The sequence below is a fragment of the Nuphar pumila genome, chromosome 3, assembly GCF_984573655.1.
Source record: "Nuphar pumila chromosome 3, dmNupPumi1.hap1.1, whole genome shotgun sequence".
Classification (NCBI taxonomy): domain Eukaryota; kingdom Viridiplantae; phylum Streptophyta; class Magnoliopsida; order Nymphaeales; family Nymphaeaceae; genus Nuphar; species Nuphar pumila.
Window position 1 is genome coordinate 129,357,510 of NC_143251.1, and position 21,949 is coordinate 129,379,458.

Sequence of the window (21,949 nt, forward strand, 5' to 3'; positions counted from 1 at the left end):
TCAGCCTATTCTACCTAGGTCAGCCAATATAAGTTTGGAAGTCAGTGTTCATTTTATTACATGTGTAATGTAATACAGAAAAAGTTATAGCACTACTAAAAACTAAGAGCGGACCCTTCAGCCAAAACCTATTTGTAACTGAATTTATAATATCATTTTAATCATTTATAATGTGTTTGGAAAGGCTATGGACAAAAACGATGTAAAATGGAATATATAAGGCCTAACTGTGAACACTTACTTAAAGATCAGTCCTAGTGGCTCGTCATCCGAAGCATCATACTCTGTTCTTTGACCACCAGTTACTGCCACAGAGACCATGGAAGGGTCTTTAAGTGCCCCATTGTTCTTAATACTTTTTTTCATCCTGAGATCCATAAAGAGGATCATGTTAGCTCCAGATTCAAAAAATTACTTATTTGTCCATAAGTATGTGTAGCTCCAGAACAGCCATTACCATAGAAGATGGAAGTACGAAGATGCAAGAAATTTATAAAACATATTACAAAACTACGATAAAAAAGGCAACAAATTTATTATACAAGGTGCACTTCTAAGTTCTACCACCACCCCTCCCCCCAGGCCCCTCTTTTATAAATACACAAAACAAGTTGAAGCATATAGTTTTAGAAGGTCTTGCCTAATTGAAGGGAACCTACAAATAAGCAAGCATCACCCAATGGCTTCAAATGATGCACTATGTACCACATGTCAACAGCTATGTTTGAAGCTTTCAGATCCATCCTAGACATAACCAATGTTGTTAAAATCGGTTTACTATGTGAATTGGTTTCTTGAAAAAAAAATGAAAAAATCAAATTGGTGCCCTTTTACCATCAGATGACTTGTGTCACTAAAAATAAAAATGTTAAAAAATATTAAAAAATGAATTTGGATCAACCTTGAATCGGCCCCTGTTGAATCATCTTTGGGCCGATTCAGAAATTTTTACAACATTGGGTATAACTTAGCTCTATGTTTCTTTGAACAAGAGTGAGTTCATCCCATTGTTAATTTCATTTCAACAAAGAGGACATTTGTCTGTTATGAATGCTGAAAGCATGACCAACATAAGCTGTGCTGGTGTAGGAGAAGATATGCTGCAGACATGTAAGAAAAAATGGAGAAGATATGACGGAATTCACTGAAAAGAAAGGTAAGCTGGCAACCATGTAGAAGAAATAAAATGTAAGCTGGCAACAATCACCTCAAGGAATTCACTAAAAAAGGCAAGAAAATATGATTCCAGGTGGGGGCTATGTCGAGAGGCTCACTTTCAAGGTAGGCCTTGGTTGAAAAGCAAATGAAAAGGGAGATGACGCTAAGAGGCTACTGGAGTAGGTGGAGCCTACAAATGCAATGCAATAAGTGCACAAAGTAAAAGTCTTCAAGCATATGAACAGTGTATGGACATTTGGATGCCATTTATCAGTATCTTATGGAAATTATTCTGCTGTTTCTGAAATAAAATTCAATGATTTCTTTCTAATTATGACATAAGGGGAAGAATTTTCCAATTTTTAAGTAGAGAGAAAAGGGAAATAGTTCATTATTCTCAACTAGGTACAAGCAAAATTGATAAGTCAACTTCGTACAAGCGAAATTAATAATTTTCCAATAAAACAAAAAGAATTCTGGTTTCTTTCTCAACTTCATACAAGCAAAATTGATACAGAACAAAATCGTTCTTGCACAGAATGAAGATCCAACATTAAGCATGGTAAGTCAAAGAGATGGTACTAAGCATGTTAACCTTGAAAAAAACATCGGTTATAGTAGTCATGTTGATGGTCCTAAGCATGTTTTCGTTAAGGATGGCCGAAGGACCAACATAGCCCATATTCTGGATCGATAGATTGGTATGTCAACACGTTGTGGCTAAGTCAAGCCCAGCACATTACAAGGAGAGACACAACATAATCTCAGTCTTGGCTGAGCCAAGGCCCAAAAACTCGGCCCAAACCAATTCTTGTGACCAACAGACTAGCTCCAATGAAACCGTATACATTTGGTGGGCCTGAGTGGCCAATCGTTTCTGCAGGCCAAACTAGATTCCAAAATACTGGTATAGACAGGCTGGACCATGGGCCAACAGAAAGCAGCCAGACCAATGCCCAGCCCTAGTTTTTTTATTTAAAAATATGTCCACAAAGCAGCATTTTGGTTGTTTTCAACATTTAAAGGCCATCTGAGCAAAATATGGGGTAATACACTACTATTGCTAATCTATATAAATACTTAGTCTAACAATTCCTTTGCAACCTTGTTAACCTTGTCATGTTCTGTCAATAATTTGACCAAAGGGATATTGGGTAAATCCCACACATGATGGTAATCAAGGAATTTACAAAACTAAGTTATCCTGATTATGGCAGTTCTGCTTAACTAAATTGAACATTTGCAGCTAATGGTACTTTAGGATCAGAATAATATTCACATAGAGAAGACAACAATGACAGGAATGGAATTCCAGTACAACCACGTTTGTCAATGCAAACTGTGCAATCAACAAACGAAATGGTAGAAGACTTATGACATGGCACTGACCATCATTTTTTAGTTGACTCCAAAGCATTCCCAATGAAAGAACAGGCAAGCAAAAGATAATGTGAGACTTAAATCAGTGATCCAATGATGCCCCTTAGACTCACAGGAAAAATTAAAAAGGTGCCTGCTGAATCACTGAATACCTGGAATTTATATGCATACCTTTTCTTATGTGCTGACAGGGTTTCATCATCAGATTGTTCCTTTTCTGTTGTAACCAAGTCAGCAACAATCTTCCGAGATGCCATGTCATCAGCCATGCCATCTAGCTGTGGCCTACGGAGACCAAGTTGCTTAAGTTTGCGAGAGACTTGGGCAGCTGAAAACCTTTTATTGGAATCCAACGCATTGGCAATTAGATGGATGCACCTTTTCTGTGTCTTGAAGCTGCAAAGTGATGCAAAGATATCTGCTAAATGCCACTAGAACAAATTGTACATGCATGACACAAAATTAATAGTAAAAAACCTACTGCTCAAACAGCTCCTTGATCATTATCTCTTGCTCCTTGCTAAAGGCTCTTATTCTCTTTCTGGAATGCCTAATCAAAGAAAATGCAATGTATCATAAAAATTATGTTTCAAGGAGAAAACAAATTATTTAAAGAGAAGATTTAACTGTTGGATACACAGAATCTAGATGAAGAATTACCATAGCAGATTAACTTCTCCAAGAAGTGGAGATAGAAATTAAGTAAGTGAAATGCATATGTAAGAGAGAAGAGAAAAATTTAAGAAACGAAACATACGCTGCAATATTAGTATGGGAAACATCCTCCAATTGAGTTGTGTTCTCACTAGTGATACTATCGTCAAAATGCAAAACCTTGCCATGTAGTGGATCATCTTTCCCACTATCCATACAATCAACTTCCTTTTCCTTTGAGCTAACCATTAGACCAAGCTGCTTAAGCATGCGAGAAACCTCAGCTGGAGAGATTTTGACATCAGGACTAAGAGATTTCGAAATAAAAAATGCACAGCGTCTCCTTCCCTTGTAGCTGAAAAGATCATTGAGATGTCAGGAAAAAAAGGGCCCCATGACCACTTATGCATTGATCAAGCACCAAGAAGGTGACGCCAAGTTTACAGGTGTAACAGTTTTTTTTTTCTTTTTTTTTACATATGGCAGATCTCATTGGTGGCATGACTTTATAGATTCTACAAGGACAAAATATCAATATCTTTTAAGCACAAGTGACCTATCGCAAAGAAATCATACATCTCATAAAGTCTTTTAATGTTATCCTCTTGCTCTGGATAAAAAACAAGGCGTTTTCTTATTTCACGAGCCTTTTGAAGACCTTGTGGTGAAGAATGACTTTGACTGCATCACAAAGAAAACATTTGTGTTGGTCTCATACATGTTTGCAAAAGAGTCAGTAGCACGTGAAACCTTCACAAATAAACAATGTCATTGTCAACATTAAGAACAGACTACTGGCATATATTTTAGTGAAATAGTCATCAGTATAAAAGTAGCCCTTACACAATATCATTGTTCATGCCACTGCCTCCAGCTGAAACAGAAGTTCTGGTGTTTGATAAACCAACTTCATCTCTCACATCATTTGAATCATTCTGAGGACTTTCTGCATGTTCATCACTATTTGCAAACAAACTAAACATTAGTGTACTGAAAGCACACACCCTTGAAATTTTCTTAACATAATAAGTTTAGGTATGATAAATTGTTAGCCTTACATCGTATCACCAAGTTCATCTGAAGGCACAAGATCAGCTTCATCTTCACCTAATGCATCAGCTATGTTTATGTGAGACCCTGTCGGATCATCTCCACCTCCAAAACCAACAGAATTGTCCATCCATTTTCGAGTTTTGCTCCTTAAGGTTCCAATCTCATGTAATAAAAATCCTGAATTAATGTAGTGGCAATCTCTAGTTGTTTTCCAGAAAAGTATGTCAACGAAAAGAAGAGGATGGCTCTTCAATTTGTTCACCAGTTTTCCCACCAACTTTGTAATAAATGAAACTATATTTTTATATTCCTTGTGACTGGATTTTTTCTGATCAAGCAAAATTTCATAGAATATGCAAAGGATAGATAGCTGAAAGAACAGAAATCATGCATCCAATTAATAGCATACACACATTTATTATAATAAATTCTAACCAAGCACGAGATCTAAACCTGAAACAGCATCGGTGAGAGCTCCAAGTCATCGGATATCCTTTGAAGCATGCATATAATGTAATGATTTGTATTGGCACGGTTACTTTTGTAGAACCTCAGAAGCCAGCATAAATTTTGGACAACCATGCTGTTTGCAAACATGGAAGTTATATGAGATATATTCAGGTCAACTTCAACTATAGCTGCCTGCTGATCATCCTCGGATGATTCATTTCCGCACGCTTCATTGTGGTTAAAATTACGATCTTTGGTATCTACTTCTGTTGAGCGATCTTCCTGATGTACTGTATTATTCAAAGACATTTCAAGTTCTCTGAAACCAACATCTTCATTGCATTTAGAGTCCATATTTAAGCCAGATTCTCTTTGTGGATTTTCTCCATCAGGCAATGGAGTTGAGATAGAGTGGACAGCATTACAGTTCGATTCAGCAGCAGTACCAATCTGTACATGCTCATTCACTAATTCTTCAACCTGGTTTACATGATGACCTCCGGACCTTTTCTTACTCCTTTTTCTTGATTTTTTTGAAACCTGCTCAGTGTCATAAAAAGTCTTCATCCATGCAATGAATGTGTGTGTTTATGTTGGCATATGTGTGTGTTTATGATGGCATATGTGTGTGAGAATGTGCCAGATGCAAGCAAGGCTTCAACCATAGAAAAGGTGACAACAGACCTGCTAAAATATGATTAGTATGTCGATGCTAGTGGACCAAATAATTCTCTTTAAAAGTGCATAACGGGCATTGACAAGTTTACATTGAAAGCATAAATTTATTACTTATTAGAATTCTGCATGTCATTCAAAGAATATGATGTGAAAACTCCACTGCTTGGTTTGAATTCCAACATCAAAGTCAGGCATTGGATTAGGTAGATGCCACTGCAATTAAAAGCGACAAAATTTTCAGAGTTTCAGTTATTTTTTTTAATGTTACCATTATGATATGATACAAGTGAGTTTATATCATAGTCACAAATGAGGGCATCATAATAGTATCAGTAAGTCTTTTCTTGGAAGGACTCAGAAAAAGGAGGGAGAATATTTAAAAAACTAAATCTGAAAAAAAAATGTCCTTTAAAGACTAACTTCCCAAAAGTCAAAGTTTCTTAGTGAGAATGTCATGAAATTCTTGCATAAGTTAAATGTACTAAAAATCAAGTTTTTTGTGAGATTTTTCGGCTTATCCTATTTTAAATTACACCAATAGAAACTCAAAAGAAATCATAAGATATCGTGAACATGGTTTATAATAACATCTACTCGTAAACAATAATACAAAGTGCATCAAGAAAGAGAAATCAAGGAAATGTGCAAAAATCAACTTAGAAAAAAAAGACCTAATAAGCATGAGGTGAAGATGTCTCACATTCTCACAGACAAAGCAGGCAGCTATTGATCACAAGCATAGTCACAAATATCGGCAACATTTTGAAATTCTCGCGAAAAAGGTGCAAAAAATAGATCTTTTGCATTTTTCATGTATTATATATACGGAAGACTTTGAAAATATTGGCAATTTTTATTTTTCATGTCTATATCGCCTGTTTTCTAATCAAACGCGATTAAAATGCACCAATATTTACACCAAAGCTCGCAACTTTTAGCATGAAGTTGTAGAAGCTGTTGAGGCATGGTGAGGTTTTTTATAGGCAAGTAGATCAGAAGCTTTCCTCCACACCTTCAATGTGGGACTAAAAATCCTGCTTTATAAAAAACTATACCACACAACCTAAAGTAACTAAATGTAACATAAATTCAAAGACCAACCAAATTTTAAACATTGGAGGGAGATGCCTTGAAACTTGAAATATAAAGAGGAGAGCATCATTGGGAAGAGATGCCTTTTTTTAAGTTTCATTTGCACCCTTTCTTTTTATTCTAAATTCCAAAAGTACCACCCCCGTAGAAATTTAAATGCCTAAAACTCAAAGAGACCCAAGTTTAACTCGCTAGTTCTTAGTGCTACATGAATAGTTTTTAGTGTTTATAAGTGTAAATCACATGTTTTTTTAATTTTTATCTTTTTTATAATTTTGTTGTTTTTTACAATTTTTTCAGAGATTTTTCCGGGAAAAAAAAACTCGTTCAAAATCTGCCGAGATTTTCTTTTGCAGAGAAATTCCTGAGAACGAGATTGGTGACTGTGATCATAAGCATGTAAGGATATAGAATTCATTAGTAGACACAAAGTGCATTCTAAGTCATACAAAAAGGGTCTAAGATTAGGGATATAAACAGTTCGGATTTGGATCAGATGTAGCAGATACCACATTCGACTAATCAGATGTCGGCTAAATGGATTTGAATTTAGATGGTGAACAGCTCATTCCAGACCATTTTTTACATGTAAACGGATTCAGATATCCATCAAATTCGAACATTTTTTGGATTCAGTAGCAAAAAATCAAAACCATACCCGCATCCAATTATAATTGGTTATAGTTTTGGCTTACCAAATGCAACTAAACCTATTGCATCCTATCCTTTAATTTTCAAAGCAAAAAATAGTATGTTTTAATCTTATCCATTAAAAATCCAAACAATAGAACTACAATATCAAGTATGCCTGATTATGGAATAAACAGAGCATGAATGAATATGTATCAATTTGCAAATAATAAAAGATAGCCACATTATATAAAATTGTAAATACAGCACCAACTACTATATTTAACTTCGAGGGTATAATAAGTTTTAATAAGTATTATGTGCAATGCATCAGAATAAAAAGAAAGTGAAGCTTCTCAGATACTTAGTAATCACTAATCACTTCTTTTGAGCACAGTAAACACAAAAACAAAATAATGGTTCTTTTTTCCAAAATAATTTACATTTAGATTTTTCCCTACATTGTTAAAAGAAAAGGAAAAAAGTTGTTTTCCCTTCACTTAAGAATATGGTGAATTGGACCTTAATAAAGCCTTATTTATTCAAAAAAGTTTTGTTAAATGTGGAAAATAATTGAAATAATTTGTCTGAAATTTTTCAAACCAAAAAGTAGCTGAATATTATGAAAAAATATGTATCATAGGATACAGTTGACATAGTTATAACATGGTCTGATACCGTGCAATACCTGCCTTTCTCTGATTTTGATGTGTGTATTTTGTTGTACGAACCTAAAACATTTATAGTATCATATCATATGTTGCTGGCTTGCTGTATGATTTTTACAATATTGGATAAATCTATTGCAGGTCTTCTGACTACTACCCAAAACTAATATGTTTGAAAATAGTAATAAACAAAAAGAATCAATTACTGCAATAACATGCATTATATATAACTAAAATTCAGTAACCCTCCACTATGTTTACCATACAAGTCTCATTAAAGGACACACCGACATAGATAAACTACCCTTAGGAAGCAGCCACTATGCAAGAAAGTGGGATGGAGGGTGGTGATTCAATACCCGTAATGTGCCATGTGATTGAAGAGTCTCCATAAGTCTTAAAATTATATGCACCATTTCCAGCAGATCAGCAAGATCACTAATATCAACAAGAAAATAATCCATAAGAAAAGGAATATGAAAGAGATGCATGTTATACGAGAACATATCTAAATGCATGCAACATTGGTTTCAAGTGATTGGAGAATTTAATCAATACTGCTTGGTGGAAATCCAAGCTAATTATCTTTAAGCAGGTTCTGCAACACTTGTTCCCTCTATGTTATTCCAATATATCGGCCAATGTTTTAAAACCCAGCGAGCTGTCCATTTACAGGGTTAACCCAGAGAATGGACTCGGCAACCAGCAAAAGCAGGTAAGACAAGGCCTAGTCATCATGTGACTCAACTGAGTCAAGCCAAGTCTAACTGTGACTTGGCTGAGCCACTGTTTGACTCAGCAGAATCAAGCTGGATTTATATGTATAGCTGCCTACCACTTTTATGGCCTACCACAAGTGAACAAATAATTTCAGGTTTTTTGTTCGCAAATCTGAACCTGCAGATGTATTTGGCACGGTGGATTTGCTCGGAAACGACACTTGGATCATGTTTTTTCAATAAGAAAATATGAAGTTTTTAATCCTTGAATATTTATTAAAATTTTAGACTGTCGATTTTTAATCCGACCAATTGAGAGTTGATTCGTATAAAATCAAGCACGCAGAACACATCTGTACCGTCAGATTTAAGGAAAACATGAAAAAAAACCTTCAAAAGCCCGGTATGGTAAGACACAAAAGTGATAGGCAGCTCTCTCTCTCTCTCTCTCTCTCTCTCTCTCTCTCTCTCTCTCTCTCTCTCTCTCTCTCTCTCTCTCTATATATATATATATATATATATATACACATAAATGTCACCAAAATTGCTGATATTTTGGAAGTCATGATATCATCAACAATTTCAGGTAATATCAGCAAAATATCACCATAAATAAAAGCATCACAATATTATCACGATATTTTTGAAAAAAAACTTATTTTATATATTTTATGCCCAATTTTATTTTTTGACTCTTTTTGTATTTTAAAAACCTTTCAAACTTATTTCCTTATATTTTTTGAAGAAAAATGATACTAAACCTATTATTTTCTTATCTTTCTTATTATGTTTTGATATTTTTTTATTTTTAAAACTTCCAAGAAATTACCTTGAACGATACATGTGACTATGATATGTGTGTGTTCTAGCTATGATAATTTATTTTACAAGTGATTTTTCTTATATTATGATGTTAGTAATTGATAATCTTAACGTGTAAATTTTAATTCTTTTTTTGTTGAATTTTTGTTTTGATCATTGATCTTGATAGTCAGCCATGTATGTCAAACAATACACACTAGCTTAGTCACTCAATTTCTTAATATAAATGAGTATACATGACTTAGTTGCAGGTTAACATGATGTCAAACTTACTCCTTGGTTTCAGAAGTAGCCATGTTATTTTGTAAATTTTTTGTTATTCATATGATAATTAATACACTATTTTTATATAAACTCAAAAGTTAACAAAACCTAGCCCAGTCACCAAGTTGACGCACCTGAGTCACCAAGCTGACCCACTCGAGCCACAGGTCAAGCATCACTGAGTCAAATCCCAAGTCGCTAGGTTCTCGAACGCAGGTATTGGCTGCTTTCTTTTAAATTCTCAAAACTATCTTTAAATTATCAGGAAAGGATATTCAGAAATTTCTTTCAAAGTGGTAAGGAAGGTGTTAAAAAGTACATCTTGTGAAATGGGCTATGGTTTGTCTAGAGTCTAGACAAGTTTGGACTTTGGAGGACGAATGGGTTAGAAGATTGAAAGGGAATGAAGAGGACTCAAACAAATTGGCTTTGTGAAGTGTTTCTAAACTCTACAAACCAATGGACTCTTGGGGCTATAATATATTTTTTGCAAAGAGCTTCATTTAATAAAGTGCAGTTTGTATCATCAGTCTGGAGGGGTATCATCCACAGATGAACAAATTAAAGGACCCAGTTAGATGGAGTGTGAGTAATGGAAAATAGTCGAGATTTTAATAGCAAATCATGGGTTATCTTAGACAACAAAAATGGGTTACCATCAATGTTTCATTGGAGAACTGACGAAGGTGTATGCCTAAATGAGCTGAGCTGAAACGAATACCCATTGTTTGTGTTTGGCTTGGTATTGGCCACATTAGACCAGAACCCAAACCATTTATACCCTACATGGATTGCATGCATAGGACAATCCATACATTTTGCAACTTGAAAACAAAAATTATCATAAAAGAAAAATGATTGGATGGAGATCTAACAATTGAACTTTTAGCTATCAGTTGCACAAGAGGGAAACCACAAAGAAGAAGATGATGAAGAAGTCTCTCAAAGAGAACTTCATTATCAAGCAAAAAGAAAAGATACATCTTAAAGGCGGACGCCCCTCATAGCTATGCTACAGGACAAAAATTGGTTGACCCTATACCTACTAGCTGAAATACAAGAATGCCCCTCATAAATAATAGTATGTACAAGAATGAGTGCAGCATACAGAATACAAATATAAATATGATACAACCATGTTACACTTCTCAACATTAGGCACAAAGATAAAGTTTGGTAAGACAAAACATTGTGAATATAGATGTCACACTTGCAAAAATTAACAAAAACAAGTTCGCCGTTTGCATAAAAAAGTGTCCACACCTTCTAGGTTGCTTATGAGAGTCAAAAGACTTCAGCAAATTCACAAGGAAACGAGTGATTCCTTCTTCTGTTTGATCATAAAAGATCTTATGAAGTAAGACACGAGCAGTATAAGCCTCCCCTGCAGACTCTTTGCTGAACAATTTCAGCACCAGATCTAGCATGCGGATCTGCAGAGCAATTTAAACAGCTGGATCAGTGACACTACATTACCGGAAAAAGCATATCTGCTTGTTTCCCTGAAGGACAGGTATTAAAAACTTATAGACCTTGAGAACAGATGCATAAACTTCAAATCAATGGCTAGAACTATGAGTTAGAGTGTTTTAGTAGCAGAAAATGAATTGCAACTGTTTGATTAACATCAGTTGCAAGTGCATGCCATAAGGTACATATAAAGAACAGAAAAGCAAAGTAAATAACAGCCAACTTTTCCTGTAAGCCCAAAGAAACCACCATAGTGACAAAAGTTAAGTGTAAAAGCTTATACCAAACATCCCTTTCACGGTCCTAATATCGATAGGGTGGTGAGAAAATGATATTATTTGATGTGTCTCAGCCATTTACTCTTCACAGCAGTGAGCCAAAAGAAAATACCACTTGATGCTAGAGGAATTTCACAGCCAAGTCATGTATAGGACTGCAATGCAGATGAAATGAAAATAGGGAGAAGGGTGAAGAAAAGGGATGCACAAAAAGTGTGACATGGTAAGAATTACTAATATTTTTTAACTTCTCAAGCAGATTGATAAGGTAGCAACATGAAAGAGAACTAATGTTGGTTGCAAGGGAAAAGGTTAACATATATAAGGGGAAATTTAAATTGATGCCTGAGGAATATTCTGATGTTGCAAGTGACTATAGTGAGTGAAGTGTATTCCCATTTACAACTAGACAGGTGGCATAAAGAAAATATTGCTGACACTGATGCGGCAACAAAATGCACAGGCCTGTGATTTAGGAGCATATGATGCATGCAAATTTTGCAACATGCTGAAAACCATGGTGACTATCCATTAAAGAAACTACAACAAGAAATATGAATCCCATAAGCAGCTACTGTTCTCAGGATGTCAAAGCTCAGTTGCAGAATTTGCATTATCTTCCAGTAACCAGAGAACGTGAGGGAAGATGAAAGTTTGACTATCTCTTCTCACCAGTCACCACAACAAAAAGTGAATCTCCTAATTAATACAGTATAAAAATAATAGTTTCCTTTGAAATAAATAAATGATGATGCAGAAAAGTCTATATATGTATGAACCATGAGAGTCATATGCCAACTTTCCACAATTTTTAAAAGAACACATTAGTACATCAGAACATAAGATCTGCATTCACCATTTCTTTCATGAGAGATCCTGAGGATGACAGCAACTTGTAGTCATTTGTCTGTTTCAGGCTATCAAAAGCGTAATGCCACTTAGACAGGACCAAAGTGAACATTGCCTCATTCATCGTTTCTGCTATTGGCCCACAAAAGGCTCCATGGAAGATCTCTCCATCCGTATGATGGTCCATAGAACTGGCTTCATATGCACCAGTGTCCAACTTCATGGGCTATACCATGACATAAGAAAACACAACGTAACAATCCTCTCAATATAAGCAATCATAACAAGAAAAAGCTAAACAACAAAAATGACAAAAGAAAATTTGTAGTTTTGACAGAAAGGCCTACAAGCATTACTGACCCAGCCACATGACACTTTCTGCTTTCTGGGTAAGCCAGGTGATACTAACCTTGGAATGTGAGAACTTATACCGTTGATAAGCCGTGAGGAAGCGAGCTACTTGGAAGAAATGTATAACTTCACTATTCTGAATTGCATGATGATCTTTTTCAATATCCTCACGGATAGACTGCATCAGAACTGTGTGTATGGTCAAACCATGCATGCATGCAATCATAATACCCTCAAAGAAGTTTTAGAAAAGAAAACATGAAATAGTGGTTGGTGGACACAAACCACTACTATGTAAAGATAATCACTCACTATTATATCCTCCAGATAAGAACTGCGCTGCAAAGTCATGAAGTAGTTCTGAAATATTCCCATTGGGCATATTCAAACTTTCATCATCCCACATGATTCGCTTCAGAGGACCACGTTGAACCTTATGGGTTTTGAGCAGACTTTCTGTAGGGTCCATAGAAGGTTTACCCTTGAGTAACATTTTAGAACCATCCTGCACCAAGCAATAAAATATAAAAGTAAACAAGGTCAAAATGATAGTAATACACGAATGTTGCTCTTTCAGAACTGAAAAGTAGCTGTACATCCAGATACTCAATATTTCTTACCACATTATAACGCACAAAAGTCCCACCAAAATGCACGCTTTGATCCCTTTGTTGTAGCCTCATGATCCTTCTCTTCACATCTTCCTCATCCATAATTGACTTGAGAGAATTTAGGGAGGTTACAACATTCCCATCTCCCTATATAAGGATATTAGATTTGTGCAATGAATACTAAACATTAGATGCAGTAAAAATATAGTTGAATATAATTAAAAAAAAAACGCAGCTCACCACACTCAAGTCAATCCAACTTGACATAACAAGATTTCCGCTTGTAAACTGTAATTGCAACATACCTTGGAATCCCTTTGAGAAGGATTAGCAATCAACTCTGGCTTCTGACCAAGGAAAATGTAGTGAAAGATATCAAGTAAAAGCAGGTTATCTTGGCAGAGATAACCATCAGAACCAGAGATGTGTTGGGTCACTACTAAGATCAGCTCCATAACATTCTCACTGAAGAGAAGCTCAAGGAATCTCTCTGCCAAGCACATGAAACGCGTAGAAATTCCAGATGCCTTCTGCTGCAATGACAGCTCTTGAACAGCAAGAAGATTCCGAAATAAAGTCAACACCAGCTGAACCAAGTTAAAATCATCCTCGGTGAAAGCATCACTGTTCATTCACTCCATTCATAATTGTTTCAGGAGAATGAAATCAGCCATCCATAAGCACATGAGGAAAAATACAGAAAAAGTATGCTTAGTGCAGAAGATAAGAAGCCAGCGACACTAATGATCAATCCTCTAAATAATAACACAACAGAGATAATAGATCGCTAAGACACACTGCATATTCTGGGATCATGGTTTTTCTCACTCTTTTTCTTTACTGGTTTAGGAGATGTTTATCTTTGCATTTTACAGGTTTAGGAGAATGTTTTGCATATTTTTTTATTACAAATGACCACAACTAGTGTGTTTTTACCCTTTTAGATGGTTGTCAGTGTTAACAGATCCACGATATGCTGTCTTACATGCCAAGGCACATTCTCATCTATAAGGCGCCACACCCTATACCAGTGTGGATAGGCATACTTTATCTCAGTCAGACTCGAATGATCATTAATTCATGCCTAACATGAATTCCACAAGCACAAGTTCTCAGTATTTCACGAATACTAGGTGAGGTATCAAGAAAAAAAAAGTAATACTAGATAGACAAATCATGAAAAGCCTCCATCTTTATTTTTATTTTTAATGAGCGAACCTCTTCTTCCTTTTGAACTCAATGTAAACTCTTATCATATTTCTACAAACAATAGGTTCATCGTATAATTTTTCCTTATTGCACGGGACCTTCTCATTGATGATGGCTGGAGTGGCAACTAGTTTACAATTATGCATATTAGACCTTTCAAGCATATCATAAACATTTTTTTGTTATGACAATTTAATGCACTCACTATTTCTATCTACCTCAATCCCTAAGAACTATTGTAATTTCCCCAAGTCTATCCCTAAGAACTAGGTGTGGTCAACGCACCCAGGGTCATTTTGGTCCATTTTTTGGATTAAAATTTTCTGCTTTGGAAAATAAAAAAAAAGAGACCCTTGCTTTAAATTCATTTAAAATGCATTGAACAACATTATTTTCAAGTGAATAAATTCTCATTAAACTCTCTCTCTCTCTCTCTCTCTCTCTCTCTCTCTCTCTCTCTCTCTCTCTCTCTCTCTCTCTCTCTCTCTCTCTCTCTCTCTCATTTAATAGTAATAAAACTTCCTCTCATCCACCAAAAACATAAAACGAGTTTCTCAACAAGGCAGCTTTGGAAAGTGTTGATAATAGAAAACGGTTTCCTAAAATCTATCTTGGAAATTAAAAGCTTTCATTGAGAATAGGAAAGGTCTCCTAAAGTCCAACGTGTAAATTAAACCCATATTTTGAAGTTTTAAATGATTTTATTTAGATTCTTGGAAATTAAAAGCTTTCATTGAGAATAGGAAAGGTCTCCTAAAGTCCAACATGTAAATTAAACCCATATTTTGAAGTTTTAAATTATTTTATTTAGAAGTTTCAATTTTGGACCTCTCTCTCTCTCTCTCTCTCTCTCTCTCTCTCTCTCTCTCTCTCTCTCTCTCTCTCTCTCTCTCTCTCTCTCTCTCTCTCTCTCTCTCTCTCTCTATATATATATATATATATATATATATATATACACACACACACATACATATACATATACATACATATGTACATACATACATACATACATACATACATATTCCGCACCCACGCACCCAAGGTTTTTGAAAGTGCCGCACCCGCACCCATGTGACAGTTTGTCCCTATGACAGAGGAAACTTTTCAAGCTTTCTATCAACTTATTAGAATTTCCAGCAAAAATCATATCAACACAACAAAATTATAGTAATACCATCAACATGTACCTCAAAGAACCCTCATGCCCTAACAACATAATAGGACCTTTTGTACCACATTCTCAAGGCTGCTTTAATCCACAGTTATTTAATAATTTTCATACAAATTTTTTGGGGATTAGCTTGATGGAAACTTGTAGGCTGCTCCATATGCACCTCCCCTTTCAGTTCCTATGTAAGAATGCATTATTTACATATGACTGATACAAGGACTAATTGAATGACCAAGCCAATGAAAGAATAACTCAAACGCAAAATATCTTAACCACTTGGTTAAAGATCAAATCATAATCAAATTAATGTTGTTGATTGCAGTTTTTTGCCACCAATCTAGCCTTAAACCTCTCAATGTTGTCATCTAATTTACATTTCCATTGTAAACCCACTTACTTCCAACAATAGACATTTGGCTTTGGGAAAATTTCTCAAATGCTATTCAACACATAGCTTCATATCTTATGTCATAGCACGCACCCATCTTTGTCTTGAAAACGTCACTCATAAATGCTTGAAAATCAGTAGAAAAGGCATGACAAGATACAAACCTGTTGATAGGATGCCGAATTTGATTAATCTTTTTGGCTATTTGAGATGGCATCCTCAGGACTTTGTTGTGAAAGTTCAACATGTTCAGCTCTTTGTGCAACACATTCAGCTCTTTGTGCTTCTTTCAACATCCTTAAGTAAACTAATATATGTTTATTAATATCTAAGACCTAATTGATAGACTTAGATGAATTCTGCCCATCATCAAATGAAATTTCGGTTTGCTGATTTAGGAACTGTTGCCTTTATAAGAGACACCAGAAGTGAACATACTTGGACTTCCAATCACATGATTGGTCGCCCCACTATCAATATACAAGTTTCTCACCTCAAAAGGAGATCCCATTGGCATGTCTTTGAAAAAAAAGTTCAAAGCATTTATATCTGGTGCATGTCAGCTAGGTTCAAGCTGAGATCTTTAATGTGAGGAGATGAGGGCAGCATGTAGGTTGCTAAGATTGCTACATATATAACCACAAATGACATATTTGCTCCTAGGGCTGGTAAAAGCTCACGATCAAGACATAGGTTATTGAAACCAAATATGTTGGTCAAAATCAGCGACTAGGCACCTAGTTGCCCTAGGCGTTGAGTCAGCGCCTAGTCCAAGGCACTCAAGTGTCCTAAACTTAAAAGGTCTCAACTAGTTTGACTAGTTCCCGCCTAGGCCACCTACTAGTCCCCCACCTAGGTCCAAGCTTGTCTTTTTCTAGAATACGCATATATATAATATTTTTCCATATGTGTATATATATATTTTTTTTTATTTATTTATATTTTTATGTACAAACTGTATTTTTTTAGATATATATCTACTCTTTTTCTTCAGATATATAAATATATATTCTTTATTTTTTCAGATGTACATATAGGCTTTATATATATATATAGAGAGAGAGAGAGAGAGAGATTCTATTAAATATTTTACAAATATATATTATTCAAAATTCTGCATTTTCTTAATCTTTTTTTTGGGTTTCCGACTAGTCCTGCCTAGGCCTTCTAGACGTTTACCAACTAGTGCTTTTGACTACATAGGAAACCAAGTGATCGTTCCTTCCATAGCCACGTTCATAATTTTAAAAGCTGTGACCAGCATTATATTATTGATAAGCATATCATCACGTACAATTATTATTCTTAGAATATGTATTGCTTGCATTGCCTGCACGTCCTCTACAACGTCCAAAATTATTATTGATACCTCTCCTGCCTTTCACATCCACTATGGCCATAATTATTGGAACTATTATTGCCAGTAGTAAACATGTCATGGTCATTGCTCAAGGAAGCAGATTCGGACTCCTTTATTTTGAGAAAAAAGAGATTTATATTGAACTAGCATAGGCTTCAACTAGACGAAAGTGTGGTTGATGGCTTCGTAGAAATATTAAACAGAAACTCCAATAATGTCACCCAAGTCTCTAAGTGAATAATATACTTTATATGAACCCAACGCCATTTGTTTTTTGACCAAATAGAGATTTAACCTCGGCTAAGTACTGACAGATTTTTTTTCTTGTGTTTTCTCCACTAGTCTCTCAACTGCATAAGATTTTCCTAAGAAACTTGGGCATAAAAAACATGCAATTAGTGCCATAATTCAGCAGCAATATGAATGTTTATCACCTAAGTTAATAACTCCTCTAAAGTGTCAATATTATCATTCCACACTTTCAATGGGTTAATTTGATCCAACACTCTGGGAAAAGGAACATTAGGGATGCACCAATAGTATTGAATGAAAAGTGCTCCATTGCTAAAGAAATAATGCAGCCAACTCAATAAATCATGAAACAAGGTTGAATACAGGTAACGGTTAAAAAGAAAGAGGGCACACATAACTGTTGCAGACTCAGCACTGCTAACTTCAATAAAAAGTTGGGTGGTCTTCTGTAAACAGCTGATAAGTTGGGTAGCTTTTTTATAGTTTATTCTAATTAAAAAATTTATCATTGAAACTCGAAGCTTTCACATGTGCCAGTATCAAGACTAAAGCACAAAAAGGAATATGGTTAATGTCAATCAGCAACTAGCAGAAAAGTAGATTATAATCATAGAAATAAGGCAAGTCCTATTTATGCTCAGATTTCTGCAATAAGCAATAAGCACAAATGAAGATTCAGGATTCTACAAAGTAACAGTTGTTAAGCTTATGGTGAAGCATGATAAATAAGCTAGTCTAAAATTTATTAATGGTCAAGTAAACGTGTAGATTAATACAGCTCTTTGTGATGAGACAAGAACAAACACAAAATGCCTGCAGGAGACTAAGTGGAAGAAGGAAAGAATATTAATTTTATAAATTGGCAACATAATAAGTTTGGTGATCAATATAGCACTAAAGCATGTAGGTCAAAGATGGATTGGTTGTACTTATTAATCTTGTATGAGAAAGATCTTAATAGTTAAGGCATATGTGTGCCTTGGGTAGCACTACTACAATACTAAAACATGTATGAACCAAGTGAACTTTTGATGGGGTGATAAGCTTTGCGCATGCTTCTTAAAAACCAAACATAAGAAGAGAATAACCAGTATCAAATACTGGGTACCTGTCCAAGTGTTCCAACGGTTCCTCGAGAAGCGAGGCTATGGCAGCAACCGTATCATTACGTGTCAAGGAAGCCTTCAGGTTCCACAAGCACTCAATTTGTTGTGCAATAGCATCAGATGTAGGATCAATGGGCATAGTCATGAATACCAAAACCTTCACTGCATGCACAAAGGAAGTACATCATAAGCACCTCTATTAAAAGCACCACCCCAACAGTTCCAATGTAGCCCATGAGAAAACCCACCCTACAATTTTTTGTGCCATAATCCTTACAATGGGACGTAATCAAACAGTTTTCATGTGTCATAACAGGCACATGCAAACATTTAGCAGCAAGAACAGTCAATTGCACATCTATGTGGCCTCCACGTAAAAAATGTCAACTCATGCAACACAATCATAAAATTCTACCATGAAAAGCAACTTCTGATTTTCAAACAATGGCGATTGATTTCCCTCTTAGAATGCACGTACAAGAAGATGCTATCACCATTGATCTTCAACTCTACAGGTTGATTTGAACTGCTTCTCTTCTATCCGATTTATTTATGGCCAGTTTAGATAGGAGCACCTAAAAAGAAGAAGCTACTATCTAACTGCCAAATTGTATCTCATATCAATCTTTTTTTCTCATTTGCGCTTGTAGTACAACTGGTACCTAGAAAAAAGGTACGTCTAATTGAAATCCAGCCTTGATTTACAGGAAATACTGCTTATGAAGAATAGATCAGCAGAGTACCAAACACGATACAAGTCTTTGGAGTATACATTGCATGCAGTTTTACTGCAGAACAACCTTACAAAACTATAGAACACGCGATGCATTGCTCTGGAAAGGGGAATACAGATAATAATACCTACGGTAACCAGCAGCTCACGATCGCTATGATGCTGCTCAATGATCGGAACCAAATCAACCGCAGCCGTATTGAACTTGCAGACCTGCTTAAAAACATCCCGCGTCTGCGGATTGTCCCGCCTCAGGAACCTCTGCAGATCCTTCATATTCTCTGCATTTTTCTTGAAAGGATCAACGTCAACGCACAAACCAATGAAACCTTTCATCGCCCGAAAACAATAAACCAAACCGATCCGACAGCCCGAAATCAAACAAAACGAATCAAATAACATCCGAAAAAGTTATGCAGGGAGATCGTCGTACCCAAGCAAAATTCGTGCAGGTGGTAAACGCCATCTCTGTCGAAGCCAAGACCATTGCAGACGAAAGACAGCCCTTCCAAATCCATTCTGTCCCTCCGAGGACCAGGAAATACGGCGACCTTGATGGAAATCACGCAGATAGAAATCGAAAACCGGAAATTAGACGCGGAAAAGAAGATCAAAGGGGAGAGAGGTTGCGGATAGGAGATATCCCTTCCAAAGCCATTCTCTCCGTCGAATGATCGCGAAATCCGGCGCCCTAGATGCAATCTCGCCGCTAGAAATCGATTTCCCGAATTCGACCCAAGGAAAAAGAGTCACGCGAGAGAGAAAGGAGTCGATCGATGGATAGAAACCGCAGGAATTAGGGTTTTCTCGAGACGAGGAGAGAAGGGAACGAAGTGTGGAAGGGAGGGAAATAGAAAGTAGAACCCCCCAAAAAAAAAAGACGTTATTTAATTGTTTTTTATGCGTTGCGCGCCATCGTCTTCCCGCGCATTTGCACCCACGTGTGCCTCTCACGTGTGGATGAGGTCGGTGCAAATGGATCGGATTCTAACGGAGTTTAATCGGATTCTCGCTTATTATTGTAGGATTTGGATGTTAAAATAGGATCTAAATTTAAGTTCTGATTGGATTCGGATTCATGTCACCGGAAGTTTTGGATTTTGGTTGCATTTCTGTTGGATTTAGATTTGGAAACGGGTCAAGTCTGACATCTCTACAATGTCTGCATATAACAACCTCTTTTTTTTTATGGACATAGTATGATCAAGTTTGGATCCAACAAGGGCTATGCTCGTCTGGTAGGGGTGACTTGTGAATGTCATCAAGTTGACCGAAAGTCACTAGTTTGAAACCCATGGGTGGCATCCGTTGTTGCAAGTCAAAGTTAGCTGTACTCCCCGGTGAGCATGGGACCTCAAGGGTTTTACCAACCCGAGGCCAGCAGCTAATGTTCGGTCAGCAATGGAGGTGCCGTGTTATGTGCTATTTGGATTTGGATCTGATGAAATATATCTAACTTTGTTTGCACTCATTGCCATCTTCCTCATTTTGTGACCATGCCTTCTATGACAATATACGAGTTTGTAAAACATGCCAAAGCAACTATCGATTACCACGTTCTAGCGTAGAGAAGATTTTTCACGAATATCCTTTGTTTTTCAAGAGATGTAGCCTAGGGATGCAAATGGGTCAGATCCACGATAGAGGTTTGGATCTGATTTCATTCTAAATCCCCATGTATTTAGATGTTTCAATGTCAATTAAGGGTGTCAACGGGTAGGGTTTGGTTCGGACCCAGGTGAAATCATATCCAAACTTGTTTTGAGATGGTGGTACTGGGTCCAGACCCACCATAAGAGAAACCATACCTAAATCCTATAAAGATTACATGAACGGTAAAATGATATTTTTTATCATTTTTACATTGAAAATTTACGGATCTTGATTGGAACTTGGGACATAAACCGTACTCAACTCCATATACTAATCAGGCCTCCTTATTTATCACCAAACCCTGACCCTATAGGGTTTGGTATGGGTTGGGTTAGGGTCAAACCTGACCCACTGAATATGCGGGGGTGCAACTGGTGCGTCTGGGACAAACGCCACACATCCTGGATATGCGACGTTTGTTCCGCGATTCAAACACCTCCTTATTCTAATTCCCATTTCGACACCTTTTCTTGCAGGATTGCATGGAGGGAATTTCACAAACGAATGAAGACACATTTTTCATGTCAAGCCACTTACTTATGATCTTGAGCCTCCCCTAGAGCACGTTTATTTCACCAGGCAGGTTTTCCATATGAAAGGGAAGCAGGTTAAAACAAACAGACTCCCTCATGGGTGCCATTTTCCCTCACAGAAAACGTTTCCGTAGTTAGTGGGGTCCATGAAAGGGCTTTCTCAAGGAAAAAAAATGAGCCCTGGAACAACCCATGTGGGACCCTCCATTTTCCCCTGAAGACGTTTGTTTCACACTCTGTGGAACAACGACCCACTGAAAATGGAAAATGGGGTGTTTTCCCGCGAAACAAATTTTTTAAAACAGGGATCTGATTCAGATTTGGTTTTGGATCCTCAAAACAAGAACCAAACATGCATCGGATTGAATTTGGAATCGCCTACTCGTATAATTGTCAGTTTTGAATGGGTTTTTTAGG

The 21,949-nt window shown here is 36.4% G+C and overlaps 1 protein-coding gene across 1 annotated transcript; it reads right to left on the bottom strand.

Annotated features, from left to right (window-relative positions):
• Nucleotides 1–237: 237 nt before the first annotated feature.
• On the bottom strand, nt 238–19,864 carry ATIM (timeless family protein). The gene is made up of 18 exons (XM_090000965.1): nt 19,780–19,864; nt 19,475–19,627; nt 18,616–18,775; nt 13,433–13,751; nt 13,137–13,274; nt 12,829–13,021; nt 12,571–12,705; nt 12,173–12,360; nt 10,832–11,001; nt 8,123–8,201; nt 4,699–5,235; nt 4,251–4,615; nt 4,036–4,152; nt 3,769–3,873; nt 3,296–3,547; nt 3,020–3,088; nt 2,710–2,934; nt 238–367 (listed from the first exon to the last, which is right to left on the bottom strand). The coding sequence occupies exons 1-18, from the start codon at nt 19,862–19,864 to the stop codon at nt 238–240; spliced, it is 3,420 nt and encodes a 1,139-aa protein (XP_089857091.1).
• Nucleotides 19,865–21,949: the final 2,085 nt, after the last annotated feature.